Below are 17,733 nucleotides of genomic sequence, written 5' to 3'. Positions count from 1 at the left end.
GTGTGTGTGTCTCAGTGTGTGTGTCTCAGTGTGTGTGTCTCAGTGTGCTTGTCTCAGTGTGTGTGTGTCTCAGTGTGTGTGTGTCTCAGTGTGTGCTTGTCTCAGTGTGTGTGTCTCAGTGTGTGTGTGTCTCAGTGTGTGTAGTACCCAGTTGTGTGTGTGTCTCAGTGTGCTTGTCTCAGTGTGTGTGTCTCAGTGTGTGTGTCTCAGTGTGTGTGTCTCAGTGTGTGTGTCTCAGTGTGTGTGTCTCAGTGTGCTTGTCTCAGTGTGTGTGTGTCTCAGTGTGTGTGTGTCTCAGTGTGTGCTTGTCTCAGTGTGTGTGTCTCAGTGTGTGTGTCTCAGTGTGTGTGTGTCTCAGTGTGTGTGTCTCAGTGTGTGTGTCTCAGTGTGTGTGTCTCAGTGTGTGTGTCTCAGTGTGTGTGTCTCAGTGTGTGTGTGTCTCAGTGTGTGTGTCTCAGTGTGTGTGTCTCAGTGTGTGTGTCTCAGTGTGTGTGTCTCAGTGTGTGTGTGTCTCAGTGTGTGTGTCTCAGTGTGTGTGTCTCAGTGTGTGTGTCTCAGTGTGTGTAGTACCCAGTTGTGTGCTTGTCTCAGTGTGTGTGTGTCTCAGTGTGTGTAGTACCCAGTTGTGTGCTTGTCTCAGTGTGTGCTTGTCTCAGTGTGTGTGTGTCTCAGTGTGTGTGTGTGTCTCAGTGTGTGTAGTACCCAGTTGTGTGCTTGTCTCTCTCTGCTCTGACCCGTAACAGACTCAGGCATGGCGGCTGACCAGGGGCAGGTGCTCGTGGTTGTCACGGCAGCCGTGGGCGGGTTCTCCCTGCTCATCATCCTCACCCTCTTCTTCCTCATCACCGGACGGTAAGGTACACCCTGTCCTACGTCTCTATTCCCTTTACAGTACACTACATTTGGCCAGATCCCTATGGGGAATAGTGTGCCCTTAGGTTGCCGTGACAACATACTTCTGAGGTAATACTTATGCCCCTCCCTCTCTCTCAATTCAGTGTGCCCTTAGGTTGCCGTGACAACATACTTCTGAAGTAATACTTATGCCACCTTTTCTCAAATCAGTGTGCCCTTAGGTTGCCTTGACAACATACTTCTGAGGTAATACTTATGCCCCTCCCTCTCTCTCAATTCAGTGTGCCCTTAGGTTGCCTTGACAACATACTTCTGAAGTAATACTGATGCCCCTCCCTCTCTCTCAATTCAGTGTGCCCTTAGGTTGCCTTGACAACAACTCAAGGGGCTGTAACCTTTCTGGTGCAGGCGTTCTGCTAGCGACCCACCTCGACAACATCCGAGCGCCAAATTCAAAATAAAAGGGTTATACATCGGCTTAAAGATTAACTTCTTGTTAATCCAGACGCTTTGTCAGATTTCAAAAAGGCTTTACGGTGAAAGCATGTGATTATCTGAGGACAGCGCCCCGCGTACAAAAGCATACACACATTTTAAATCCAAGTGAAGGAATTACAAAAGTCAGAAACAGCGATGAAATTATTCACTTACCTTTGATGATCTTCATATGGTTGCACTCACAAGAGTCCCAACTACACAATAAATGTTAGTTTTGTTCGATAAAGTCCCTCTTTATATCCCAAAAACTCTTGTTTTGTTGGCGCATTTTGTTCAGTAATCCACTGGCTCCAAGGCGGTCAAAACATTCAGACAAATACATCCTAATAATACCGGTAAAGTTCGTCGAAACATGTCAAACGATGTTTATAATTAATCCTCACGTTGTCAATTATCTAGATAATCGATAATATTTCAACCGGACAATAGCGTATTCAATAGAAGGGAAACAACAAAGGGCGCGCAATCGGTCACGCACGCAAACCAGCTCTGCATTCTTCCTCAGTCCACTGACAAAAAGGGTCTCATTCTTCTTCATTTTTCAGAAAACAAGCCTTAAACAATGTCTAAAGACTGTTGATCTCTAGTGGTAGCCCTAGGAACTGCAATCTGGGTCCTAACCCATTAGACACGGTACAGGCATTCAATTGAAAATACCCCACATCAAAGAAATCCCACTTCCTGGATGGATTTTCCTCAGGTTTTATTATTTTATTATATTATTTTAACAGTTTTGGAAACTTTAGAGTGTTTTCTATCCAAATCTACCAATTATATGCATATCCTAGCCTCTGGGCCTGAGTAACGTCGAAATACTGCCCCCTACCCAAGAGGCCATAAGAAGATTTATTGGCATGGGAAAACGTATGTTATTAACATTGCCAAAGCAAGTGAAATAGATAATATACAAAATTGAAATAAACAATACAAATGAACAGTAAACATTACACTCACAGAAGTTCCAAAAGAATAAAGACATTTCACATGTCATATTATGTATATATACAGTGTTGTAACGATGTGCAGATAGTGAAAGTACAAAAGGGAAAATAAATAAACATAAATATGGGTTGTATTTACAATGGTGTTTGTTCTTCACTGGTTGCCCTTTTCTAACGGCAACAGGTCACAAATCTTGCTACTGTGATGGCACACTGTGGAATTTCACCCAGTAGATATGGGAGTTTTTCAAAATTGGGTGTGTTTTCTAATTCTTTGTAGGTCTGTGTAATCTGAGGGAAATATGTCTCTCTAATATGGTCATACATTGGGCAGGAGGTTAGGAAGTGCAGCTCAGTTTCCACCTCATTTTGTGGGCAGTGAGCACATAGCCTGTCTTCTCTTGAGAGCCACGTCTGCCTACAGCGGCCTTTCTCAATAGCAAGGCTATGCTCACTGAGTCTGTACATAGTCAAAGCTTACCTTAAATTTGGTCGTTCACAGTGGTCAGATATTCTGCCAATCTCTGTTTAGGGCCAAATATCATTCCAGTTTGCTCAGTTTTTTGTTAATTCTTTCCAATTTGTCAAGTAATTATCTTTTTGTTTTCTCTTAATTTGGTTGGTATCTGATTGTGTTGCTGTCCTGGGGCTCTGTAGGGTGTGTATGTGAACAGAGCCCCAGGACTCACTCTCTCCCTCTCCCTTGCCATCTCTCTTCTCTCCCCTCTCTCTTCAACCATTCCTCTTTTTCTCCCTTTCCCTCCCTCTCCCACTTCCTCCCTCTCTCTCCTCTCCTCTCTTCCCTCTCCTCCCCTCACTCTCCTCTCTCCCTTCTCCTCCCCTCCCCTCTCTCCGCCACCACTCCTCTCCCCCTCCTCTCCCCCTCCTCTCTCCCCCTTCTATTCTCTCTCTCTTTCTCTCCCCCTCTTCTCTCCCCCTTCTATTCTCCCTCTCTTTCTCTCCCCCTCTTCTCTCATTATTCCTGAGTGTGATTCAGTTCAAATCAGTTCAACCAGGCAGGTTTTAATGGATCCCCCCCCCACATCCACCAAGCTGTCCTTGTCATGTTCCCATTGGCTGGGACACTTTTATTCCTAATTACCCTGCATGCAATCCAGCTGCTGACTGCTGGCTGTCTGGTTGTGTCCTCTCATTGGTTACTCCCCTGTCTGTCTGTAGCTACTACAGAGAGTGTATGAACTCTGACAGGAGGGACTTGGCTACGGATTGGGACTGGGCTACGACAGAGGATGAGCCCCAAATGGGACACTGACAGGAGGTTCAGATTGGGACTGGGCTACGACAGAGGATGAGCCCCAAATGGGACACTGTCAGGAGGTTCAGATTGGGACTGGGCTACGACAGAGGGTGAGTCCCACATGGGACACTGACAGGAGGTTCAGATTGGGACTGGGCTACGACAGAGGATGGTCCCACATGGGACAGTGACAGGAGGTTCAGATTGGGACTGGGCTACGACAGAGGATGAGTCCCAAATGGGACACTGACAGGAGGCTCAGATTGGGACTGGGCTACGACAGAGGGTGAGTCCCACATGGGACACTGACAGGAGGTTCAAATTGGGACTGGGCTACGACAGAGGATGAGTCCCAAATGTGCCAGACAGGAACCTCTACCTGACATGTAGCCAGACAGGAACCTCTACCTGACATGTAGCCAGACAGGAACCTCTACCTGACATGTAGCCAGACAGGAACCTCTACCTGACATGTAGTCAGACAGGAACCTCTACCTGACATGTAGCCAGACAGGAACCTCTACCTGACATGTAGTCAGACAGGAACCTCTACCTGACATGTAGTCAGACAGGAACCTCTACCTGACATGTAGTCAGACAGGAACCTCTACCTGACATGTAGCCAGACAGGAACCTCTACCTGACATGTAGCCAGACAGGAACCTCTACCTGACATGTAGTCAGACAGGAACCTCTACCTGACATGTAGTCAGACAGGAACCTCTACCTGACATGTAGTCAGACAGGAACCTCTACCTGACATGTAGTCAGACAGGAACCTCTACCTGACATGTAGCCAGACAGGAACCTCTACCTGACATGTAGCCAGACAGGAACCTCTACCTGTCTGTAATGTAGCCAGACAGGAACCTCTACCTGTCTGTAATGTAGCCAGGCAGGAACCTCTACCTGTCTGTAATGTAGCCAGACAGGAACCTCTACCTGACATGTAGCCAGACAGGAACCTCTACCTGTCTGTAATGTAGCCAGACAGGAACCTCTACCTGTCTGTAATGTAGCCAGACAGGAACCTCTACCTGTCTGTAATGTAGCCAGACAGGAACCTCTACCTGTCTGTAATGTAGCCAGACAGGAACCTCTACCTGTCTGTAATGTAGCCAGACAGGAACCTCTACCTGTCTGTAATGTAGCCAGACAGGAACCTCTACCTGTCTGTAATGTAGCCAGACAGGAACCTCTACCTGTCTGTAATGTAGCCAGACAGGAACCTCTACCTGTCTGTAATGTAGCCAGACAGGAACCTCTACCTGTCTGTAATGTAGCCAGACAGGAACCTCTACCTGTCTGTAATGTAGCCAGACAGGAACCTCTACCTGTCTGTAATGTAGCCAGACAGGAACCTCAACCTGTCTGTATTGTAGCCAGACAGGAGCCTCTACCTGTCTGTAATGTAGCCAGACAGGAACCTCTACCTGTCTGTAATGTAGCCAGACAGGAACCTCTACCTGTCTGTAATGTAGCCAGACAGGAGCCTCTACCTGTCTGTAATGTAGCCAGACAGGAACCTCTACCTGTCTGTAATGTAACCAGACAGGAACCTCTACCTGTCTGTAATGTAACCAGACAGGAACCTCTACCTGTCTGTAATGTAGCCAGACAGGAACCTCTACCTGTCTGTAATGTAGCCAGACAGGAACCTCTACCTGTCTGTAATGTAGCCAGACAGGAACCTCTACCTGTCTGTAATGTAGCCAGACAGGAACCTCTACCTGTCTGTAATGTAGCCAGACAGGAACCTCTACCTGTCTGTAATGTAGCCAGACAGGAACCTCTACCTGTCTGTAATGTAGCCAGACAGGAACCTCTACCTGTCTGTAATGTAGCCAGACAGGAACCTCTACCTGTCTGTAATGTAGCCAGACAGGAACCTCTACCTGTCTGTAATGTAACCAGACAGGAACCTCTACCTGTCTGTAATGTAGCCAGACAGGAACCTCTACCTGTCTGTAATGTAGCCAGACAGGAACCTCTACCTGTCTGTAATGTAGCCAGACAGGAACCTCTACCTGTCTGTAATGTAGCCAGACAGGAGCCTCTACCTGTCTGTAATGTAGCCAGACAGGAACTTCTACCTGTCTGTAATGTAGCCAGACAGGAAGCTGACATCGTCCGCTGTGTGTCTCTCTCCTGGTCCAGGTGTCAGGTGTTCATCAAGGCGAAGATGCAGTCAGACGATAAGAGGCGGGCTGACTTTCAGAACGTGCTTCCTTTGCCTGGTATCAAGACGTATGTGGATCCTGACACATACGAAGACCCAACGCAGGCTGTCCACGAGTTCACCAAGGAGATAGATCCTTCTAGAATACGCATCGAGAGGGTGGTAGGAGCAGGTACCGAGACACGCACACACACACACAGAGACACACACAGAGACACACACACACAGAGACACACACAGGACCCTCTACCTGTCTGTAATGTATGAAGACCCAACGCAGGCTGTCCACGAGTTCACCAAGGAGATAGATCCTTCTAGAATACGCATCGAGAGGGTGGTAGGAGCAGGTACCGAGACACGCACACACACAGAGACACACACAGGACCCTCTACCTGTCTGTAATGTATGAAGACCCAACGCAGGCTGTCCACGAGTTCACCAAGGAGATAGATCCTTCTAGAATACGCATCGAGAGGGTGGTAGGAGCAGGTACCGAGACACGCACACACACACACAGAGACACACACACAGAGACACACACAGGACCCTCTACCTGTCTGTAATGTATGAAGACCCAACGCAGGCTGTCCACGAGTTCACCAAGGAGATAGATCCTTCTAGAATACGCATCGAGAGGGTGGTAGGAGCAGGTACCGAGACACGCACACACACAGAGACACACACAGAGACACACACACACAGAGACACACACACACACAGAGACACACACACACACAGAGACACACACACACACAGAGACACACACACACACAGAGACACACACAGGACCCTCTACCTGTCTGTAATGTATGAAGACCCAACGCAGGCTGTCCACGAGTTCACCAAGGAGATAGATCCTTCTAGAATACGCATCGAGAGGGTGGTAGGAGCAGGTACCGAGACACGCGCACACACACACAGAGACACACACACACACACACACACACACACACTGAGACACACACACAGAGACACACACACAGAGACACACACACAGAGACACACACACACACACACACACACACACACACACACACACACACACACACACACACACACACACACACACACACACACACACACACACTCACACACACACTGAGACACACACAGAGACACACACACACACAGAGACACACACACACTGAGACACACACACACACAGAGACACACAGAGACACACACACACAGAGACACACACACACACACACAGAGACACACACACACAGAGACACACACACACAGAGACACACACACACAGAGACACACACACAGAGACACACACACAGAGACACACACAGAAACACACACACACAGTTGTTATATAGGACGGTGTGTATAGACAGTGGACGGCAGGTATCCTAGTGGGTAGAGTGTTGAACCGAAAGGTTGCAAGATCGAATCCCCGAGCTGACAAGATAAAAATCTGTTGTTCTGCCCCTGAACAAGGCAGTTAACCCACTGTTCCTAGACCAGTTAACCCACTGTTCCTAGACCAGTTAACCCACTGTTCCTAGACCAGTCAACCCACTGTTCCTAGACCAGTCAACCCACTGTTCCTAGACCAGTTAACCCACTGTTCCTAGACCAGTTAACCCACTGTTCCTAGACCAGTTAACCCACTGTTCCTAGACCAGTTAACCCACTGTTCCTAGGCCAGTTAACCCACTGTTCCTAGACCAGTTAACCCACTGTTCCTAGACCAGTTAACCCACTGTTCCTAGACCAGTTAACCCACTGTTCCTAGACCAGTTAACCCACTGTTCCTAGACCAGTTAACCCACTGTTCCTAGACCAGTTAACCACTGTTCCTAGACCAGTTAACCCACTGTTCCTAGACCAGTTAACCCACTGTTCCTAGACCAGTTAACCCACTGTTCCTAGACCAGTTAACCCACTGTTCCTAGACCAGTTAACCACTGTTCCTAGACCAGTTAACCCACTGTTCCTAGACCAGTTAACCCACTGTTCCTAGACCAGTTAACCACTGTTCCTAGACCAGTTAACCCACTGTTCCTAGACTAGTTAACCCACTGTTCATATACCAGTTAACCCCACTGTTCCTAGACTAGTTAACCCACTGTTCCTAGACTAGTTAACCCACTGTTCCTAGACCAGTTAACCCCACTGTTCCTAGACTAGTTAACCCACTGTTCCTATACCAGTTAACCCGCTGTTCCTAGACCGTCATTGAATTTGTTCTTAACTGACTAGTTAAATAAAGGGTAAAATACATTTAAAAACCGTAGGGTTTCCCCCAGCAGTAGAATGTTATTGAGGGTTTCCCCCAGCAGTAGAATGTTATTGAGGGTTTCCCCCAGCAGTAGAATGTTATTGAGGGTTTCCCCCAGCAGTGAGGGTTTCCTCCAGCAGTAGAATGTTATTGAGGGTCTCCCGCAGCAGTAGAATATTATTGAGGGTTTCCTCCAGCAGTAGAATGTTATTGAGGGTTTCCCCCAGCAGTAGAATGTTATTGAGGGTCTCCCCCAGCAGTAGAATGTTATTGAGGGTTTCCTCCAGCAGTAGAATGTTATTGAGGGTTTCCTCCAGCAGTAGAATGTTATTGAGGGTTTCCCCCAGCAGTGAGGGTTTCCCCCAGCAGTAGAATGTTATTGAGGGTTTCCCCCAGCAGTAGAATGTTATTGAGGGTTTCCTCGAGCAGTAGAATGTTATTGAGGGTTTCCCCCAGCAGTAGAATGTTATTGAGGGTTTCCCCCAGCAGCAGAATGTTATTGAGGGTTTCCCCCAGCAGTAGAATGTTATTGAGGGTTTCCCTCAGCAGTAGAATGTTATTGAGGGTTTCCTCCAGCAGTAGAATGTTATTGAGGGTTTCCTCGAGCAGTAGAATGTTATTGAGGGTTTCCCCCAGCAGTAGAATGTTATTGAGGGTTTCCTCGAGCAGTAGAATGTTATTGAGGGTTTCCCCCAGCAGTAGAATGTTATTGAGGGTTTCCCCCAGCAGTAGAATGTTATTGAGGGTTTCTCCCAGCAGTAGAATGTTATTGAGGGTCTCCCCCAGCAGTAGAATGTTATTGAGGGTTTCCCCCAGCAGTAGAATGTTATTGAGGGTTTCCTCCAGCAGTAGAATGTTATTGAGGGTTTCCCCAGCAGTAGAATGTTATTGAGGGTTTCCCCCAGCAGTGAGGGTCTCCCCCAGCAGTAGAATGTTATTGAGGGTGTCCTCCAGCAGTAGAATGTTATTGAGGGTTTCCCCCAGCAGTAGAATGTTATTGAGGGTTTCCCCCAGCAGTGAGTGTTTCCCCCAGCAGTAGAATGTTATTGAGGGTTTCTCCAGCAGTAGAATGTTATTGAGGGTTTCCCCCGGCAGTAGAATGTTATTGAGGGTTTCTCCCAGCAGTGAAAGTTTCCCCCAGCAGTAGAATGTTATTGAGGGTTTCCTCCAGCAGTAGAATGTTATTGAGGGTTTCCCCCAGCAGTAGAATGTTATTGAGGGTGTCCTCCAGCAGTAGAATGTTATTGAGTGTTTCCCCCAGCAGTAGAATGTTATTGAGGGTTTCCCCCAGCAGTAGAATGTTATTGAGGGTTTCCCCCAGCAGTAGAATGTTATTGAGGGTTTCCCCAGCAATAGAATGTTATTGAGGGTTTCCCCCAGTAGTGAGGGTATCTCCCAGCAGTACAATGTATTGAGGGTCTCCCCCAGTAGTAGAATGTTATTGAGGGTTCTCCCAGCAGTAGAATGTTATTGAGGGTTTCCTCCAGCAGTAGAATGTTATTGAGTGTTTCCCCAGCAGTAGAATGTTATTGAGGGTTTCCCCCAGTAGTGAGGGTTTCTCCCAGCAGTAGAATGTTATTGAGGGTTTCCTCCAGCAGTAGAATGTTATTGAGGGTTTCCCCCAGCAGTAGAATGTTATTGAGGGTTTCCCCCAGCAGTAGAATGTTATTGAGGGTTTCCCCCAGCAGTAGAATGTTATTGAGGGTTTCCCCCAGCAGTAGAATGTTATTGAGGGTTTCTCCCAGCAGTAGAATGTTATTGAGGGTTTCCCTCAGCATTGAGGGTTTCCCCCAGCAGTAGAATGTTATTGAGGGTTTCTCCAGCAGTAGAATGTTATTGAGGGTTTCCTCCAGCAGTATAATGTTATTGAGGGTTTCCTCGTGCAGTAGAATGTTATTGAGGGTTTCTCCAGCAGTAGAATGTTATTGAGGGTTTCCCCCAGCAGTAGAATGTTATTGAGGGTTTCCCCCAGCAGTGGAATGTTATTCAGGGTTTCCCCCAGCAGTAGAATGTTATTGAGGGTTTCCCCCAGCAGTAGAATGTTATTGAGGGTTTCCCCCAGCAGTAGAATGTTATTGAGGGTTCCCCCAGCAGTAGAATGTTATTGAGGGTTTCTCCAGCAGTAGAATGTTATTGAGGGTTTCCCCCAGCAGTAGAATGTTATTGAGGGTTTCCCCCAGCAGTAGAATGTTATTGAGGGTTTCCCCCAGCAGTGGAATGTTATTGAGGGTTTCCCCCAGCAGTAGAATGTTATTGAGGGTTTCTCCAGCAGTAGAATGTTATTGAGGGTTTCCCCCAGCAGTAGAATGTTATTGACGGTTTCCTCCAGCAGTAGAATGTTATTGAGGGTTTCCCCCAGCAGTAGAATGTTATTGAGGGTTTCCCCCAGCAGTGGAATGTTATTGAGGGTTCCCCCAGCAGTGAGGGTTTCCCCCAGCAGTGGAATGTTATTGAGGGTTCCCCCAGCAGTGAGGGTTTCCCCCAGCAGTGGAATGTTATTGACGGTTTCCCCCAGCAGTAGAATGTTATTGAGGGTTCCCCCAGCAGTGAGGGTTTCCCCCAGCAGTAGAATGTTATTGAGGGTTTCCCCCAGCAGTGGAATGTTATTGACGGTTTCCTCCAGCAGTAGAAAGTTATTGAGGGTTTCCTCTAGCAGTAGAATGTTATTGAGTGTTTCCCCCAGCAGTAAAATGTTATTGAGGGTTTCCCTCAGCAGTAGAATATTATTGAGGGTTTCCCCCAGCAGTGAGGGTTTCCCCCAGCAGTAGAATGTTATTGAGGGTTTCCCCCAGCAGTAGAATGTTATTGAGGGTTTCCCCCAGCAGTAAAATGTTATTGAGGGTTTCCCCCAGCAGTAGAATGTTATTGAGGGTTTCCCCCAGCAGTAGAATGTTATTGAGGGTTTCCCCCAGCAGTAGAATGTTATTGACGGTTTCCCCCAGCAGTAGAATGTTATTGAGGGTTTCCCCCAGCAGTAGAATGTTATTGAGGGTTTCCCCCAGCAGTAGAAAGTTATTGAGGGTTTCCTCTAGCAGTAGAATGTTATTGAGGGTTTCCTCCAGCAGTAGAATGTTATTGAGGGTTTCCCCCAGCAGTAGAATGTTATTGAGGGTTTCCTCGAGCAGTAGAATGTTATTGAGGGTTTCCCCCAGCAGTAGAATGTTATTGAGGGTTTCCTCGAGCAGTAGAATGTTATTGAGGGTTTCCTCGAGCAGTAGAATGTTATTGAGGGTTTCCCCCAGCAGTAGAATGTTATTGAGGGTTTCCTCGAGCAGTAGAATGTTATTGAGTGTTTCCCCCAACAGTAGAATGTTATTGAGGGTTTCCCCCAGCAGTAGAATGCTATTGAGGGTCTCCCCCAGCAGTAGAATGTTATTGAGGGTTTCCCCCAGCAGTAGAATGTTATTGAGGGTTTCCCCCAGCAGTATAATGTTATTGAGGGTTTCCCCCAGCAGTAGAATGTTATTGAGGGTTTCCTCCAGCAGTAGAATGTTATTGAGTGTTTCCCCAGCAGTAGAATGTTATTGAGGGTTTCCCCCAGTAGTGAGGGTTTCTCCCAGCAGTAGAATGTTATTGAGGGTTTCCTCCAGCAGTAGAATGTTATTGAGGGTTTCCCCCAGCAGTAGAATGTTATTGAGGGTTTCCCCCAGCAGTAGAATGTTATTGAGGGTTTCCCCCAGCAGTAGAATGTTATTGAGGGTTTCCCCCAGCAGTAGAATGTTATTGAGGGTTTCCCCCAGCAGTAGAATGTTATTGAGGGTTTCCTCCAGCAGTAGAATGTTATTGAGGGTTTCTCCCAGCAGTAGAATGTTATTGAGGGTTTCCCCCGGCAGTAGAATGTTATTGAGGGTTCCCCCAGCAGTGAGGGTTTCCCCCAGCAGTGGAATGTTATTGACGGTTTCCCCCAGCAGTAGAATGTTATTGAGGGTTTCCTCTAGCAGTAGAATGTTATTGAGGGTTCCCCCAGCAGTGAGGGTTTCCCCCAGCAGTGGAATGTTATTGACGGTTTCCTCCAGCAGTAGAAAGTTATTGAGGGTTTCCTCTAGCAGTAGAATGTTATTGAGTGTTTCCCCCAGCAGTAGAATGTTATTGAGGGTTTCCCCCACCAGTAGAATGTTATTGAGGGTTTCCCCCAGCAGTAGAATGTTATTGAGGGTTTCCCCCAGCAGTAGAATGTTATTGAGGGTTTCCCCCAGCAGTAGAATGTTATTGAGGGTTTCCCCCAGCAGTAGAATGTTATTGAGGGTTTCCCCCAGCAGTAGAATGTTATTGAGGGTTTCCTCCAGCAGTAGAATGTTATTGAGGGTTTCTCCCAGCAGTAGAATGTTATTGAGGGTTTCCCCCGGCAGTAGAATGTTATTGAGGGTTCCCCCAGCAGTGAGGGTTTCCCCCAGCAGTGGAATGTTATTGACGGTTTCCCCCAGCAGTAGAATGTTATTGAGGGTTTCCTCTAGCAGTAGAATGTTATTGAGGGTTCCCCCAGCAGTGAGGGTTTCCCCCAGCAGTGGAATGTTATTGACGGTTTCCTCCAGCAGTAGAAAGTTATTGAGGGTTTCCTCTAGCAGTAGAATGTTATTGAGTGTTTCCCCCAGCAGTAGAATGTTATTGAGGGTTTCCCCCACCAGTAGAATGTTATTGAGGGTTTCCCCCAGCAGTAGAATGTTATTGAGGGTTTCCCCCAGCAGTAGAATGTTATTGAGGGTTACCCCAGCAGTAGAATGTTATTGAGGGTTTCCCCCAGCAGTAGAATGTTATTGACGGTTTCCCCCAGCAGTAGAATGTTATTGAGGGTTTCCCCCAGCAGTAGAATGTTATTGAGGGTTTCCCCCAGCAGTGAGGGTTTCCTCCAGCAGTAGAATGTTATTGAGGGTTTCCCCCAGCAGTAGAATGTTATTGAGGGTTTCCCCCAGCAGTAGAATGTTATTGAGGGTTTCCCCCAGCAGTAGAATGTTATTGAGGGTTTCCCCAAGCAGTGAGGGTTTCCCCCAGCAGTAGAATGTTATTGAGGGTTTCCTCCAGCAGTAGAATGTTATTGACGGTTTCCCCTAGCAGTAGAATGTTATTGAGGGTTTCCCCCAGCAGTAGAATGTTATTGAGGGTTTCCCCCAGCAGTAGAATGTTATTGAGGGTCTCCCCCAGCAGTAGAATGTTATTGAGGGTTCCCTCCAGCAGTAGAATGTTATTGAGGGTTTCCCCCAGCAGTAGAATGTTATTGAGGGTTTCCCCCAGCAGTGAGGGTTTCCCCCAGCAGTGAGGGTTTCCCCCAGCAGTGAGGGTTTCCCCCAGCAGTAGAATGTTATTGAGGGTTTCCTCTAGCAGTAGAATGTTATTGAGGGTTTCCCCCAGCAGTGAGAGTTTCTCCCAGCAGTAGAATGTTATTGAGGGTTTCCTCTAGCAGTAGAATGTTATTGAGGGTTTCCTCCAGCAGTAGAATGTTATTGAGGGTTTCCCCCAGCAGTGAGGGTTTCCCCCAGCAGTAGAATGTTATTGAGGGTTTCCTCTAGCAGTAGAATGTTATTGAGGGTTTCCCCCAGCAGTGAGGGTTTCCCCCAGCAGTAGAATGTTATTGAGGGTTTCCTCCAGCAGTAGAATGTTATTGAGGGTTTCCCCCAGCAGTGAGGGTTACCCCCAGCAGTAGAATGTTATTGAGGGTTTCCTCCAGCAGTAGAATGTTATTGAGGGTTTCCCCCAGCAGTAGAATGTTATTGAGGGTTTCCCCCAGCAGTAGAATTTTATTGAGGGTTTCCTCTAGCAGTAGAATGTTATTGAGGGTTTCCTCCAGCAGTAGAATGTTATTGATGGTTTCCCCTAGCAGTAGAATGTTATTGAGGGTTTCCCCCAGCAGTAGAATGTTATTGAGGGTTTCCCCCAGCAGTAGAATGTTATTGAGGGTTTCCCCCAACAGTAGAATGTTATTGAGGGTTTCCCCTAGCAGTAGAATGTTATTGAGGGTTTCCCCTAGCAGTAGAATGTTATTGAGGGTTTCCCCCAGCAGTAGAATGTTATTGAGGGTTTCCCCCAGCAGTAGAATGTTATTGAGGGTTTCCCCTAGCAGTAGAATGTTATTGAGGGTTTCCCCTAGCAGTAGAATGTTATTGAGGGTTTCCTCTAGCAGTAGAATGTTATTGAGGGTTTCCCCCAGCAGTGAGGGTTTCCCCCAGCAGTAGAATGTTAGTGAGGGTTTCCCCCAGCAGTGAGGGTTTCCCCCAGCAGTAGAATGTTATTGAGGGTTTCCCCCAGCAGCTGAATGTTATTGAGGGTTTCCTCCAGCAGTAGAATGTTATTGAGGGTTTCCCCAGCAGTGAGGGTTTCCTCCAGCAGTAGAATGTAATTGAGGGTTTCCCCCAGCAGTAGAATGTTATTGAGGGTTTCCCCCAGCAGTGAGGGTTTCCCCCAACAGTATAATGTTATTGAGGGTTTCCCCCAGCAGTAGAATGTTATTGAGGGTTTCCCCCAGCAGTAGAATGTTATTGAAGGTTTCCCCCAGCAGTAGAATGTTATTGAGGGTTTCCCCCAGCAGTGAGGGTTTCCCCCAGCAGTATAATGTTATTGATGGTTTCCCCCAGCAGTAGAATGTTATTGAGGGTTTCCCCAGTAGTAGAATGTTATTGAGGGTTTCCTCTAGCAGTAGAATGTTATTGAGGGGTTTCCCAGCAGTAGAATGTTATTGAGGGTTTCCTCCAGCAGTAGAATGTTATTGAGGGTTTCCCCCAGCAGTAGAATGTTATTGAGGGTTTCCTCCAGCAGTGAGTGTTTCCTCCAGCAGTAGAATGTATTGAGGGTTTCCCCCAGCAGTAGAATGTTATTGAGGGTTTCCTCCAGCAGTGGAATGTTATTGAGGGTTTCCCCCGACAGTAGAATGTTAGTGAGGGTTTCCTCCAGCAGTAGAATGTTATTGAGGGTTTCCTCCAGCAGTGAGAGTTTCCTCCAGCAGTAGAATGTATTGAGGGTTTCCCCAGCAGTAGAATGTATTGAGGGTTTCCCCCAGTAGTAGAATGTTATTGAGGGTTTTCCCAGCAGTAGAATGTTATTGAGGGTTTCTCCCAGCAGTAGAATGTTATTGAGGGTTTCCCCAGCAGTAGAATGTTATTGAGGGTTTCCTCCAGCAGTGAGAGTTTCCTCCAGCAGTAGAATGTATTGAGGGTTTCCCCCAGCAGTAGAATGTTATTGAGGGTTTCCCCAGCAGTAGAATGTTATTGAGGGTTTCCTCCAGCAGTAGAATGTTATTGAGGGTTTCCCCCAGCAGTAGAATGTTATTGAGGGTTTCCTCCAGCAGTGAGAGTTTCCTCCAGCAGTAGAATGTATTGAGGGTTTCCCCCAGCAGTAGAATGTTATTGAGGGTTTTCCCAGCAGTAGAATGTTATTGAGGGTTTCCTCCAGCAGTAGAATGTTATTGAGGGTCTCCCCCAGCAGTAGAATGTTATTGAGGGTCTCCCCCAGCAGTAGAATGTTATTGAGGGTTTCCCCCAGCAGTAGAATGTTATTGAGGGTTTCCCCCAGCAGTAGAATGTTATTGAGGGTTTCCCCCAGCAGTAGAATGTTATTGAGGGTTTCCGCCAGTAGTAGAATGTTATTGAGTGTTTCCCCCAGCAGTAGAATGTTATTGAGGGTCTCCCCCAGCAGTAGAATGTTATTGAGGGTTTCCCCCAGCAGTAGAATGTTATTGAGGGTTCTCCCAGCAGTGAGGGTTTCCCCCAGCAGTAGAATGTTATTGAGGGTTTCCTCCAGCAGTAGAATGTTATTGAGGGTTTCCCCCAACAGTAGAATGTTATTGAGGGTTTCCCCTAGCAGTAGAATGTTATTGAGGGTTTCCCCTAGCAGTAGAATGTTATTGAGGGTTTCCTCTAGCAGTAGAATGTTATTGAGGGTTTCCCCCAGCAGTGAGGGTTTCCCCCAGCAGTAGAATGTTAGTGAGGGTTTCCCCCAGCAGTGAGGGTTTCCCCCAGCAGTAGAATGTTATTGAGGGTTTCCCCCAGCAGCTGAATGTTATTGAGGGTTTCCTCCAGCAGTAGAATGTTATTGAGGGTTTCCCCAGCAGTGAGGGTTTCCCCCAGCAGTAGAATGTTAGTGAGGGTTTCCCCCAGCAGTAGAATGTTATTGAGGGTTTCCTCCAGCAGTAGAATGTTATTGAGGGTTTCCCCCAGCAGTAGAATGTTATTGAGGGTTTCCCCCAGCAGTGAGGGTTTCCCCCAACAGTATAATGTTATTGAGGGTTTCCCCCAGCAGTAGAATGTTATTGAGGGTTTCCCCCAGCAGAAGAATGTTATTGAGGGTTTCCCCCAGCAGTAGAATGTTATTGAGGGTTTCCCCCAGCAGTGAGGGTTTCCCCCAGCAGTATAATGTTATTGAGGGTTTCCCCCAGCAGTAGAATGTTATTGAGGGTTTCCCCAGTAGTAGAATGTTATTGAGGGTTTCCTCTAGCAGTAGAATGTTATTGAGGGGTTTCCCAGCAGTAGAATGTTATTGAGGGTTTCCTCCAGCAGTAGAATGTTATTGAGGGTTTCCCCCAGCAGTAGAATGTTATTGAGGGTTTCCTCCAGCAGTGAGTGTTTCCTCCAGCAGTAGAATGTATTGAGGGTTTCCCCCAGCAGTAGAATGTTATTGAGGGTTTCCTCCAGCAGTGGAATGTTATTGAGGGTTTCCCCCGACAGTAGAATGTTAGTGAGGGTTTCCTCCAGCAGTAGAATGTTATTGAGGGTTTCCTCCAGCAGTGAGAGTTTCCTCCAGCAGTAGAATGTATTGAGGGTTTCCCCCAGCAGTAGAATGTATTGAGGGTTTCCCCCAGTAGTAGAATGTTATTGAGGGTTTTCCCAGCAGTAGAATGTTATTGAGGGTTTCTCCCAGCAGTAGAATGTTATTGAGGGTTTCCCCCAGCAGTAGAATGTTATTGAGGGTTTCCTCCAGCAGTGAGAGTTTCCTCCAGCAGTAGAATGTATTGAGGGTTTCCCCCAGCAGTAGAATGTTATTGAGTGTTTCCCCAGCAGTAGAATGTTATTGAGGGTTTCCTCCAGCAGTAGAATGTTATTGAGGGTTTCCCCCAGCAGTAGAATGTTATTGAGGGTTTCCTCCAGCAGTGAGAGTTTCCTCCAGCAGTAGAATGTATTGAGGGTTTCCCCCAGCAGTAGAATGTTATTGAGGGTTTTCCCAGCAGTAGAATGTTATTGAGGGTTTCCTCCAGCAGTAGAATGTTATTGAGGGTCTCCCCCAGCAGTAGAATGTTATTGAGGGTCTCCCCCAGCAGTAGAATGTTATTGAGGGTTTCCCCCAGCAGTAGAATGTTATTGAGGGTTTCCCCCAGCAGTAGAATGTTATTGAGGGTTTCCTCCAGCAGTAGAATGTTATTGAGGGTTTCCGCCAGTAGTAGAATGTTATTGAGTGTTTCCCCCAGCAGTAGAATGTTATTGAGGGTCTCCCCCAGCAGTAGAATGTTATTGAGGGTTTCCCCCAGCAGTAGAATGTTATTGAGGGTTTCCTCCAGCAGTGAGAGTTTCCTCCAGCAGTAGAATGTATTGAGGGTTTCCCCCAGCAGTAGAATGTTATTGAGGGTTTTCCCAGCAGTAGAATGTTATTGAGGGTTTCCTCCAGCAGTAGAATGTTATTGAGGGTCTCCCCCAGCAGTAGAATGTTATTGAGGGTCTCCCCCAGCAGTAGAATGTTATTGAGGGTTTCCCCAGCAGTAGAATGTTATTGAGGGTTTCCCCCAGCAGTAGAATGTTATTGAGGGTTTCCTCCAGCAGTAGAATGTTATTGAGGGTTTCCGCCAGTAGT

At 47.1% G+C, this 17,733-nt stretch overlaps 1 protein-coding gene across 1 annotated transcript in view; it reads left to right on the top strand.

The window, feature by feature from the left end:
* The window catches only part of LOC135537440 (ephrin type-A receptor 6-like), a 247,500-nt gene that overhangs the window by 180,006 nt on the left and 49,761 nt on the right, over positions 1 to 17,733 (top strand). Inside the window, exons 12-13 of the mRNA XM_064963605.1 lie at positions 744 to 852; positions 5,710 to 5,903. Coding sequence (XP_064819677.1) covers positions 744 to 852; positions 5,710 to 5,903 — 303 coding nt within the window. The remainder of the gene's footprint in view (positions 1 to 743; positions 853 to 5,709; positions 5,904 to 17,733) is intronic.

This window comes from Oncorhynchus masou, unplaced genomic scaffold (genome assembly GCF_036934945.1).
Source record: "Oncorhynchus masou masou isolate Uvic2021 unplaced genomic scaffold, UVic_Omas_1.1 unplaced_scaffold_779, whole genome shotgun sequence".
Lineage (NCBI taxonomy): Eukaryota > Metazoa > Chordata > Actinopteri > Salmoniformes > Salmonidae > Oncorhynchus > Oncorhynchus masou.
This window is presented reverse-complemented; position numbering and strand designations above follow the sequence as displayed.